This window comes from Hyla sarda, chromosome 4 (assembly GCF_029499605.1).
Source record: "Hyla sarda isolate aHylSar1 chromosome 4, aHylSar1.hap1, whole genome shotgun sequence".
NCBI classification, from domain to species: domain Eukaryota; kingdom Metazoa; phylum Chordata; class Amphibia; order Anura; family Hylidae; genus Hyla; species Hyla sarda.
Window position 1 is genome coordinate 68,165,597 of NC_079192.1, and position 12,893 is coordinate 68,178,489.

At 42.3% G+C, this 12,893-nt stretch overlaps 1 protein-coding gene across 4 annotated transcripts in view; it reads left to right on the forward strand.

Annotated features, from left to right (window-relative positions):
• The window catches only part of SEMA4C (semaphorin 4C), a 96,545-nt gene that overhangs the window by 59,529 nt on the left and 24,123 nt on the right, over window positions 1-12,893 (forward strand). The window contains exon 1 of one of the 4 annotated variants that reach the window (XM_056571335.1): window positions 384-605. The exons of 2 other annotated variants lie outside the window; for them this stretch is intronic. In XM_056571335.1, coding sequence (XP_056427310.1) covers window positions 537-605 — 69 coding nt within the window. In that variant the 5' untranslated portion in view covers window positions 384-536. Of the gene's footprint in view, window positions 1-383; window positions 606-8,807; window positions 8,835-12,893 lie in introns of those variants that run through there. One more of the 4 variants, XM_056571339.1, reaches the window with a different exon arrangement.

Below are 12,893 nucleotides of genomic sequence, written 5' to 3' on the forward strand. Positions count from 1 at the left end.
AGGATAGTTGGCCTATTGTGGCTTGGCATAGGGGCACTGTAATTGTGCCAGTTGCGGGAAAGACTATTTGCCTCGGGGGCTTTTGATAATTCCTCCCAACAAGCTCCAACCTGAGCTGCTGACTCTTAATCTGCCCCATAATACCTCTACTACGCTGGCAGCGCCGTGCCTTGTTATGGCGGAGAAGAGGCCGATGAGAGATTGGCATTGTGAAGAACTCCTACGGTTTCATCTGTGTGGTGCTGGCGGTGGACTTTGGCGTAGAAGGGAGCAGATGAGGGAGATTTGATATGGATACTGGACAGGGACTACCGCAGGCTTTAGGCCTCCTCTTGTTAGGCCAGCAGCTGGGGGGGGGGGGGGGGCATTGGCGCTGCTGGTAATCTGATTTCAATGACATATCGTGTAACTAATTTTCCAGATGGGATGACTGCATTGGTGAATTATCATCAAATTACACTGGCCGGCCATTGCTCTGACTGGTCAATAGAACTGGTTGTGTCAGGCAGATTGCTCCTCTCCCATTAGATTACCTCATGGATGTAGGAGCCGGCATGGGGCCACCTGGTGCAGCGATTGCTCACCCTCTCTTTCCATCCTACTCGGTATAAAATATCCTCTGAATAATCCGTCATTTGCCTCGGATATCTATAGAGCGGGGTTGCAGGCAGCAGTTAATTGTTTTTCCGTATACGCTTCCATATGCTGTATCCTCCTCGCCCATCTGTATAGATTCACAGTAAGGCTGCGGAAGGGAAGTGACTTTCTGCTGCCAGCACAGGCCTAATGCTTAGAGTAGTGCAGAGGTGGTGATGTGGAACTGCTATCCGAATTATTCGTATTACAGCCTACAACAATTTCCCGGTCTTCATTTATCCTATTCTAGAAGGAAAGAAAATCGCTGGTAACCTCCAGCTTTCTCAGCCAAAAGCTCCCTGAATCTCCGCTTCCTGGAACCATCCCCCAATTACACCTGACCTTTCAGGTCTTAAGTAGAATTAGGCTTTTCGAAAATCTTCCTTTTCTGAATTTAGTGATTTTTATACCATACTTAGGCCCCAGTCCCTATTGTGGTTGCCCATTGAGATGAGAGAAAGATACAGGAAAAAGTGTATTCTCAGCACTAAAGATAAGAGAGGCAAGATGGCGAACGTCAGATTTGCTCCTGAATTTCACAAAAAATTTTGATTTATCAGAATCGGTACGTTCTGTGATTCGTTTCAGAATTTTTTCAGCCCAGAGGCGAGTGGTGATGCTGTGTGCATACGCTTCTACATTCACTGAGCTGGAGGATCTGCACATGACCCTTCTGCTCAGTGTACTTTACAAGAGCAGGGACTCCTGTTTTTGACAGGTGTCTCTGTACATACTTTGCATCGGCAATCATGGCACTTCTGAATTGGGATTCGATTGGTATCAGATTCAGGGAATAGGCCCCAATATGTATCTTGAAAGATTCAGAACCATAATAACCACACATGGAATAAAGATAATAATAATAAAAATATTTATAGTTATGCTTTCCTCTAGTACAGTTTTTTTACAGGCAAGAGTCTATAGGGGGAGATTTTTCAAGCTGATTTTGCTTATATTTGGCACAGAAAGAGGAGATTATACTTAGTTTTCAGCGTGCCCGAAATATACCATTTATTTGTGCTAGCGTGTATGTGGGGGTTTTGCTTAGTTTTTTTTCACCCAGTTTGCCATTCTAATTTGGATGTTTTTAAGTCAGATTTATCATTTGCACATTTTTTTTTTTTTAAATAGTAGCAAATCTAGGAACATCTGTACCCCATCTCCGAGCAGGCGCAGTTTATGCACACTTAACCCAAAAGGGGGCACATTTTTCTGGTATAGTTTTATAAAGGAGCTTGCGTATTTGTGTTTTTTTTTTTTTTTTTATATAATTTTATACAAAAATTTATTAAAAAAATATATACATTTTGTTTATAAAAAATTCTAAAATAAGATCTGCCAAAAATGAGAAAATGCCAAATTATTAATTTTTGTTTTCTACATAGGTTTTGCAGTCTATTGTAACCTATTATCAGCTACATCAGACTGGGAGAGATTTACTGTGGTTTTTTTCAATGGGATTTGCTTTTTCATAGAAGAGATGAAAATAAAATGTCCTAATCAGAGGCGTTCATTCATAGAAGTGTGCCCAGTGACGTCTCCCTCTCTACATTAGTATCCAGGATATATTATTCTCTGGATCGATGGATGGAAGACTCCCATATTGATCCGGTGCTGTAACCTTGCTGTACGGCAGGAAGTGCGGATCTATACTGCCTATGGCAACGTGGCATTTAAGATTGCATTTATAGGTGTATGTAATGCCATGCCAGTCTCCCCGGGCTCCAGGAAGCTGAGATATGGGGGGCTGTTTGGTGAGGTGGTGATCGTATTGTTGCTGCACTGTGGGCGCTGGTAAATTTCATCTCTTCTGACGCCATTGGAAACGGTAACTTGAGATAAGGATATGCAGAATGGATTAGCTATTAGCAGGCAGTCTGGACCAGTGTTCCCCAGCCAGTGTGCCTCCAGCTGTTGCAAAATTATAACTCCCAACATATACATATATACACACACACATCTAGCAGGTGGAGCAGCACTCAAGCGTTAAATAGGTGGGTGCAGGCTGTGGTTAGGCTCTGGTCACAAGCCCCTCTGGATACAGTACATGAAGACTCAGCAGCACTCCAGAGTAGTGATCAGTAGTGGCTTTATTATCACCAAAGATGTAACAGCGACATTTCGGCCACCTCACGTGGCCATCATCAAGCCCCATGATGGCCATGTGAGGTGGCCGAAATGTCGCGGTTACATTTTTGTTGATAATAAAGCCACTATTGATCACTACTCCGGAGTGCTGCTGCGTCTTCGTGTGCTATATATAATACAGTGATCCCTCAACTTACAATGGCCTCAACATACAATAGTTTCAACGTACAATGGTCTTTTCTGGACCATCGTAAGTTGAAACCAGACTCAACATACAATGCACAGACAGTCCAGATCTGTGATACCTGTCAATGGCTGGAAGAACCGACCAATCAGAATGGGCATTCACTGGTAAAACCCCTGTATTACTGAAGTGTATGCACTGACTGGTGTCTGGTAGCGCCCCCTACAGTACAGGGAGGTATTACATGTTCTGTACACTTTACCTGTACCAGGGTTAGCTGCTCCTTTGGACACCAGGTGAGGGCGACTCCATTACTTTTTTTCAGGACATTGTGCCTTTGGCTGTCCGGGCATGCTGGGAGTTGTAGTTTTGCAACAGCTGGAGGGTCCCTACTTGGAAAACAGTGATTACAGCTCCCAGCAGATCTTTCTTACTTTTATATGTAAGGACTTTTTCTTCAATTCTCACTTTTTCCTATTTTTGGATGACCTTTTGGTGCCTTTAGAACCAATTACCAGGTTTCCATAGAGTTCTGGTCTCAACATACAATGGTTTCAACATACAATGGTCGTCCCGGAACCAATTAATATTGTAACTTGAGGGCCCACTGCATATATAATTTAACAAAATGGGGGAGGGGGGGTTGCAATGAGGAAAAAAATTATTGGCAACCACATTGTCCCCGACTTGCCACCAGCTAGCACGGGGACTTCCAAAGTGGTTCTACAGTGCAGGAAACCAGACAAACAGCTCCTTGTATCTCATCTTCCTGGTCCTGTGTATGTTGGGAAAAATTCTGTCTGGAGATTCCGAGGTTGCCGGACGTTGACTAAATGTAGGTGATAGGACCACGCGGACAGTGCCGTTCCCATAGACTGCAATGTATTCTGCACGGATTCTGCCGAAAGAATGAGAGCTGATTCATATGGCGGCAGAAGGTCTGTCACTGAAATTCCGTACTGTGCAGCGGAATCCTATTCACAGCAATGGGATTTTTAAGTGGTCTTTTTTTTTTCTTCTTATCCCCAGCGGCGGGACCCCCGCGATCTCTCCTGTAGCACCTCCGTTCATGAGCTGTATGGAGCGCAGATTGCTCCGTGGCTGATGACCGGCAATACAGGAGCTGGGGATCGTGACGTCACGGATCCGCCCCCTGCGATCAGCTGAGTGTTCCTTTTTAAATTGACTGTGCAAAAAACAAGCCTGCACATGGGTCTGTGGATGGAAAAATGTAAAGGGTGATAGTTCTTAGGCCGGGTTCATTTGGGCAAAAATTTTCAGAATGTCTGCCTGGAAAACACGGGCTGACGTTCCGCACATTTAAATCCAGCAGGTGCTAGGACCACTCAAAAATGTGCAGTCTCTTAGATGGCAAGTCTTATTTTTCTGAGGAGTCGGGATTTCCTCAGCAGAAACATCTGCTGTGTGCACAGTGCAGCAGAATCTCAATGAAATCAATCGGACTCTGCTGCAGCAGAATGTCTGTGTGGAATATTCCTACAGATATTTCACCATGTGAACATAGCCTTTGAAGTAAAGGAGGTAATCCAGCATTATACTTTTGTTTCCAAAGGATAGGTGATAAGTGTTTGCTAGCAGGTGGTCCAACAGCTGCAAGTACCCCGCAATCTCCTGCACCGCACCCCAGCTCTACTCGTGCATGCCCCCTCCAGGCATCTCTATGGGAGTGGCAGAGATACACAAGTACAGAGCTCATGTATCTCCAGCTCTCCCATAGATATGCATGGAGGGGGCAAGTCAACCCCCGCTCCATGCACCAGTACAGCTGGGGTGCTGTGCAGGGGATCGCAGCAGTCAAGCCTCCCCTATCAGACACTTATCCTCTATCCTAACATAGAAAGAAAATGCTGGACAACCCCTTTAAGTGCAAATTCTTAGTGGATCTATGTATGTTTGTAAATTGCTCAGTATAATTAAGATACTCGGGTGGAATTTTTTTTTTTTTTTTTTTGTTAAATCAACTGGTGAAAGAAAGTTAAACAGATTTGTAAATTACTTCTATTAAAACATTTTATTCTTCCAGGACTTATCAGCTGCTGTATGCTCCAGAGGAAGTTGAGTTATTCTTTTGTCTGACCACAGTGCTCTCTGCTGACACCTCTGTCAGTGTCAGGAACTGTCTCCTACTCTGGACAGTTCTTGACACGGACAGAGGTGTCAGCAGAGAGCACTGTGGTCAGACAGCAAAGAACTACACAACTTCCTCTGGAGCATGTAGCAGCTGATAAGTACTGGAAGGATAAAGATTGTTTAAATAGAAGTAATTTACAAATCTGTTTAACTTTTTGTCACCAGTTGATTAAAAACAAAACAAAAAAAAAGTGTTTTGCTGTGGTAAGATGGACAAGAGGAGCAGGGCATTCGCATTTATTGATGACGTGGGCATCGGTTACGATATTTCTAGCGCGTTTTTCTTTTCTTTACATATACACAATCCTTATAGGACCGTAAATGGCTAACTAGTCAAAATGACTTTGCAGATTTAGCAGAGCTGACGTTGTCATTTAGTGTAACGCAAAGGGGTATAACGTCTCTTTTCAGTTTTTCCCAAGCAGTGTGCCTCCAGCTGTTGCAAAACTACAACTCCCAGCATGCCCGGACAGCCAAAGGCTGTCCGTGCATGCTGGGAGTTGTAGTTTTGCATCAGCCAGGGGCACGCTGTTTGGGAAACACTGGGTTACAGGAAAACCTAGGGCATCACTCAATCCACTGGCTTTCAGCAACCCCCTACTTAGGAAACAGGAAGGCGAAAACAAATCTTCATTATGGAGCCTGAATTTAAACTCCATAATGAACCGGAAACTTTGTTTTTACCGGAGTATGCCTTTAAGGCCGCTTTCACAAGGCATTGCTGTGCCAGGATTTTCTCACAATAGGGTTGCTATCCCTTTCTAATCATTGGGGGTTTGAGACTGCCTGGACCCCCACCAATTCTCTTTTACCCCCCCCCCCCCCCTTCTTTCTATCCTGGCATGCTGGTAGTTGTAGTTTTGCAAAAGTCAATGGTTGGCGGACACTGCTGTAGAATGTAGAAGCCATTTGGCTTACTATGAGTCTGACTTTGATAGACATTAAAGGGGTACTCTGGTGGAAAACTTTCAATCAACTGGTGCCAGAAAGTTAAACAGATTTGTAAATTACCTCTATTAAAAAATCTTAATCCTTCCAGTACTTATTAGCTATTGAATACTACACACAGAGCTCTCTGCTGACATCATGACCACAGCGCTCTCTGCTGACATCTCTGTCCATTTTAGGAACTGACCAGGGCAGCATATGTTTGCTATGGGGATTTTCTCCTACTCTGGACAGTTCTTAAAATGGACAGAGATGTCAGCAGAGAGCACTGTGCTCGTGATGTCAGCAGAGAGCTCTGTGTTCCAAAAACAAAATAATTTCTTCGGTAGCATTCAGCAGCTAATAAGTACTGGAAGGATTAAGATTTTTTAATAGAGGTAATTTACAAATCTGTTTAACTTTCAGGCACCAGTTTTCCACCGGAATACCATAATAATAATACATTTATTTTATTAATTACTCCTCTGCAATTTCTCTGCTACATTTCTATGGAGGCTCCGTTGTCTTCAGGGGTGTCATGACGCTGCAGTCCAGCACTGTGATGAATGATGTATAGGTCACATATGGCCTCTGATGACAGAACGGATGCTGGATAACCGGGCGTGCGTCCGTCACCTGCTGGCTGTATTGTCCCTCTTACATCTGCAGGGTTGACGTCACTCTTGCAGCCCTTGTGTCAGATTCCTTACTGGCATGAGATGTGCACTTATTGAGGATGTTGGTTTTCTGCCTGCACTGGGGGGGATCACAGCTGATGTGTTTGCTGGCACTTACATCTGACCAGCTTGCTTCCTGCTGAGCATTACATTCAGGTTGGTCTGCAATTTACAACTGTAAGGGGATGGAACTGTTCATTGTTAAAGGGGAACTCCAGTGGGGAAAAAAAATGTTTTCAAATAAACTGGTGCAAGAAAGTTAAAGGGGTATTCCAGGAATTTTTATTTGACTATGCTACAGGGGCACTATTATTCTAATCTGGACAGTTCCTGACATGGACAGAGGTGTCAGCAGAGAGCACTGTTGTGAGACAAAAGAAATTCACAAGTTTCTCTGCTTTATACAGCAGCTAATAAGTACTGGAAGGATTAAGATTTTTTTTTATAGAAGTAATCCTTTCAGTACGTATGAGCTGCTGAAATTGAGTTGTTCTTTTCTTTCTAAGTGCTCTCTGATGACACGCGTCTCGGGAACCGCCCAGTTTAGAAGCAAATCCCCATAGAAAACCTCTTCTACTCTGTGCAGTTCCTGAGGCAAGCAGAGATGTCAGCAGAGAGCACTGTTGCCAGACAGAAAACAACAACTCAACTTTAGCATGTGATAATTATTGAAAGGATTAAGATTTTTTAATAGAAGTAATTTACAAATCTGTTTAACTTTCTGGAGCCAGTTGAGATAGATTATATATATATATATATATATATATATATATATATATATATATATATATATATATATATATATATATAAAAAAGGTTTTTCCTGGAATACCCCTTTAAACCACCATGCTTTGCTGTGCAGCAGAAGTCCTTGTTCGATCTCCACTTTCCAAAGCTTACGTCCAAGCACTTTAATGAAAGTCTTTATCTTGCATCTTCACAATCGGCAGGTATAATGGGGAAACCACACCCTAGAAGCTTATTGCTGTAGTGGAATAATGGCAGGTATTGTCTGTATGGGGTTTTGGAACAATGTTTATTGTAAGTGGTGATAAAGTTTAATTGGTCTGATAGTCATCTCCATACACAGATCCTTTCAGACCTCTTGTTTACCCATAAGACACTTTGCACAGTCCTCTCCCTTCTCTCCTTCAGCCGACTCCAGTGTTTATTCTACAGGGTTTAATCCGGGATTAATTATATGGGAGAGTCCACCACAAATAAACTCCATCAACTGGTGATAACCCAGGTGCTGAGTGAAAACATCGCCCTTGGCGGTACACCCTCTTCTTGTATATGGATGGAGTACATTTTTTGGAGAGGATAGACCTGGGATAAGGATCATATGATATATGGATGGATATACATTTCTTCATGACTTGTAGCGTATCGTCTCTTCGCTCTCAGATCTAGACATATCGGTGCTGAATTTGTCATTGAACTCCTTGGCGTTCCATTGTAAAATGAGTTGAGCCAAAGGTCACTCTTTGTTGAATCTATACCTTGAGTTTATAGAGTTCTGCGCTATGTCTACCATTGTCTGGAGGGGTCCTTTTCCTCTGACCTCCTTCAAAGCCTTCTGGACTTGAGGAAGGTCCTGCCTGTTGGGTCATTTAAACCCTTAGATCTCTGTTCATACACAAAGGGTATAGGAGTTTCCTTTCGGTCTTTTCTGTCTATTGTTGGTATGGAACAGATCTTGGTTCCCTGCTGGTCAATGGTGAGCTATCGAAAGGGTTCATGAGGTAAAAGTACAACTTTTTATTCAAGGACTAGAAAAAAAGAAAATAAACCCCCCCCCCCCCCCCAAAAAAAAAACCAGTCCGACATCTGACCATAGGCTGCTGAGTGGGAATGAGGTGCAGTACCAGACACAGCCCATAGACAGATGTGGTGCTGTTTCTAGAAAAAGTAATGCGGGAAGGTTTGTGTTTTAATCCTTAATTATATATATATATTTTTTTTTTTTGCCCTTTTTTATAACTCTATAAAAGAACACTATGGGGGAGATTTATCAAAACCTGTGCAGAGGAAGAGTGGTGCAGTTGCCCATAGCAACCAATCAGATTGCTTCTTTCATTTTCCACAGGCCTCTAAAGAGGCCTGTGGAAAATGAAAGAAGCAATCTGATTGGTTGCTATGGGCAACTGCACCACTCTTCCTCTGCACAGGTTTTGATAAATCTCCCCATATGTGAAGGAAGCCTTAGGGGATATATTTAGGATTTTATTACTATTTACCTCAGTGATACCTGAGACTCGTAAAGCTGGGGCCTCTGGTTGTTTCAGAAGAAGTGATTTGGGCTTGGTGGGATATCTGGTGGCCACATCACTCGGATTCCCATTACAAACCGGTTTTGTGACATTGGCCTTAAGGGGCCGTACAAGTTGGATATCTGTCTTCTGAGCAATTTGATGTTCCATGTAAGCGGTAACTCGAGACCTTCATTGTGATTACTAACCGGAGGTTCCCGAAAAATGTCCGCCCCCTTATGATAACTATTTCATATCCCTAAATGTGATGATCCTAGGAACAAATAAGTGTCAACTTTTTTTTATTCTTTCCCCTGGTTGCAGTATGAACGCTCCCCATACCATACAACCAGTCACAGGGCTTGTGTATGGAAGATTTGGGTTTTCCTTCTAATGGACCACTTAAAGCAAATACCACCCACTTTTGTGTTACTGTGTTGTTTCGCATTTGCTAACCAAACAATAAAATGTACCCCAAGGAGCCTGGGAATGGCAGGTTTTAGGAAAATAGTTGTGCCGGAGCTGGTCCCACACATTAGATGGGAGAGGATAGAATTCTGTGGCAGTCTATTGTGCATTAGAGGAGCACATATGGATTGGCAAAATGTCCAGTCTAGTCATCTAGGACAGTGGTCTCCAAGCTGTGGCTCTCCAGCTTCTGCAAAACTACAACTCCCAGCATGGAATTTCATAATTTTTGTAGGGCAGTAATTTTTTCAGAGTTCAAAATACGGTAAATCTCACATTCCATCTTTATTCTATGGGTCAGTACTAGAGATGAGTGAAGTTACAGTGATTTGATTCGTCACAAACTTCTCAGCTCGGCGGTTGCTGACTTTTTAGCCTGCATAAATGAGTTCAGCTTTCAGGTGCTCTGGTGGAGGAGACTCTCTCCCAGGACTGTATCCACCTTTTCCAGTCCACCGGAGCACCTGAAAGCTGAATTATTGTATGCAGGCTAAAGTCAGCAACTGCCGAGCCGAGAAGTTTGTGACGAATCAAATCACTGTAAGTTCTCTTGTCTCTAGAGCACGATTCCAATGATACCAAGCTTGAATAATTTTTGTTTAATGGTTTAAACCTTGAGGGAAAAAAATAAAATAAATAAAAATTAAAAACTTTGTTCATTACCATGTTCTCACCCCTATAATGAGCTGTAGTTTTTAACTGTACCACTTTTATGTAGTTCAGGCTTTTTGATCACTTTTTATTACAATTTTTTTGGGACGTCATGTAACCAAAAATTAGCAATTTAAGCATTTTAGAATTTTTTTTGTTTGGGCCATTCACTAGGCAGGATCAGAAACATAATAATTTAATAGTTTGGACAATTACGCACGTGGTGATACTAAATATGTTTTTTTTTTCCTTTTGTTTTTTGTACAGTGTTTTATTAAAAAAATGGAAAAAGGGGGGGTGATTTGAATTTTTATTAGGGGAGTGATCTTTTTTTATTTTTTTGAAATCATTTTTTTAACTTTTTTTTACACACACTTTTTGGCCCTCTAGGGCCTATCATAAGCCATCATCAGATGGCTTACATAGATCAATGTAATACTGTTGCATTCCATTGATCTATTATAATCTGTGCTCTATTGCTAATGGCTGCCAAAGGGAGCCCTTAGCAATAACAGAACCAGGGAAGACACCGAGGACAAGGTAAGGCTTCACTAGCAACCCATATACTTCGGAAATTAGACACCAGGAAATAGCATCATATAATGTTTAAATGCCGTGATCTGTATAGCTCACAGCATTTAAACAGTTAAATGTCCGTCATTACTGGCAGATGTCTGCTGCTGATAGCAGCGGACATCTCCCGGTCATGACGCGGGCCCCTGTCATGTCCGCCCACCTGACCCATGACGTACATGCATGTCATGGGTGGGGAAGGGGTTAAAATTGAGTGCAATCTGTATACATCATGGGGGAGATTTATCAAAACCTGTCAAGAAGAAAAGTTGCTGAGTTGCCCATAGCAACCAATCAGATCGCTTCTTTTATTTTTTAGAGGCCTTTTCAAAAATGAAAGAAGCAACTTTTCCTCTGGACAGGTTTTAGTACATCCCCCCCCCCCCATTTTTTTGAAAAGGAAGGAGCTGAGCGGATTGATATAGTTTTTGGGAAAAAGATCCTGTATCCTGTATCAGGCTATTAACACAACTAGCGTTCTTCAGCAGCCAATACGGTAGAAAGAAGGTATTTCTTTATTAATATCATGGAAACTTGATCATACAGCAGTGCAGATAAAAACGCGTTGGCAGGAAGGATGTGTTGTTCCATACTTGTAAGGCTATGTTCCCATGATGGAATTTCCGCATGTGCTTATAGGCTTCTGAACTTCAGTGGCATTCTGCAGTCCCATTCACATTTCAGAACATTCGCTGCGGCTGTTCCGCAGCTAAACTTCAACATTCGCCATTGCGCAAAAACATAAGTCATGTTTTAAATTCCGATGCGAAAGAGCCAATGGGACTTCCTTTTCTCCGCTAAATGCGGATATCGCGCGAATATCATGCAAAATTTAACTTAAGCAGTGTATTACTGTCACTTTTTTTTTTTCCATGAACAGAATATTCTTGCGGAAATTCTGCATAGATGCGGAAAGATGGTTAATTCCGGGGCCGCGTACTTTGGCTGGAATTCCACATCTTTCCACGGAATTTCTGGCGTTTACACCATACCCTAAATCATTGATTCAAATCGCTTCTTGTTGGGAGTCTAGTTGGTGGTCCTACTACAGCCCTTCCTGCATGAGCATGTATACAAAGATAGCTATCAGTCACTGATAAGGACCTCCCACTGGACACCTAAGCCTATATCAATCTGCCCAGCTCCTTTTGTACTATAACATGTTAACAAATTAAACCACATTTTTAATGCAACAAATTTCCATCTAGGGAACGTTCACACAGGGGGGTTTACAGCAAACTTCCCCCTGCCAGTTTGAGCCTCAGCAGATTTTCTGCAGTGGAACATGAGCCGCAGACCCCCATTGAAGTTCATGTCCTCTGCTGCATTTTTCTTTGCTGCAGATTTTCCACTGGGGCTCAGGGTACATTGACTTTGGTGGTCTGCTGTGCATTTTTATGCTGCGGGAAATCTGCCGCAGTTTAAATTCACAGCGGGAAACTAGCTGTGAACCCCCAGTGTGAATGAACCCTATACAGTTGTAAATCCTACTGAATTATACATCTAATGAATGTTGCAAATGCAGTGAAAATGTACTTAAAGGGGTACTCCACTGGAAAAAAACATTTTTAAATCAACTGGTGCCAGAAAGTTTAAACAGATTTGAAAATTACTTTTATTAAAAATCTTAATCCTTCCAGTACTTAGCTGCTGTATGCTCCACAGGAAGTCGAGATGTTCCTTTCTGTCTCTCTGCTGACACCTCTGTCCATGTCAGGAACTGTCCAGAGCAGGATAGTTTTTTTTATGGGGATTTTCTCCTACTCTGGACAGTTCCTTAAATGGACAGAGATGTCAGCAGAGAGCACTGTGGTCAGTCTGTAAAGAAATTCAAAAAGAAAAGATATTCCTGTGGAACATACAGCAGCTGATGAGTACTGGAAGGATTAAGATTTTTTAATAGAAGTAATTTACAAATCTGTTTAACTTTCAAGCACCAGTTGATAAAATATATAAATAAATAAAGTTTTCCACCGGAGTCCCCTTTTAAATATACAGTCATTTAAAAAAAAATATATAAAATAAGTTGTCATTGATAAGTCGAGAAGTATCAAAAGTTTTGATGGGTCGGGTTTTGGTGTTCAGACCACAACCAATCACTAGATAGAGCTGGGAGAAGTGAATACTAAATGGGTTCTCTCCCTGCTCTGTACAATGTGACGTGATTGTCTCATAATGCAATCTATAGGACCATCTCAGGGGGGAAAGTGCACCGTTGTGCACATCTCTTCTTACACATTCCAGTGATCGGTCAAGGTCTGGGTGTTCAGTCTTTAGGACCAGTGT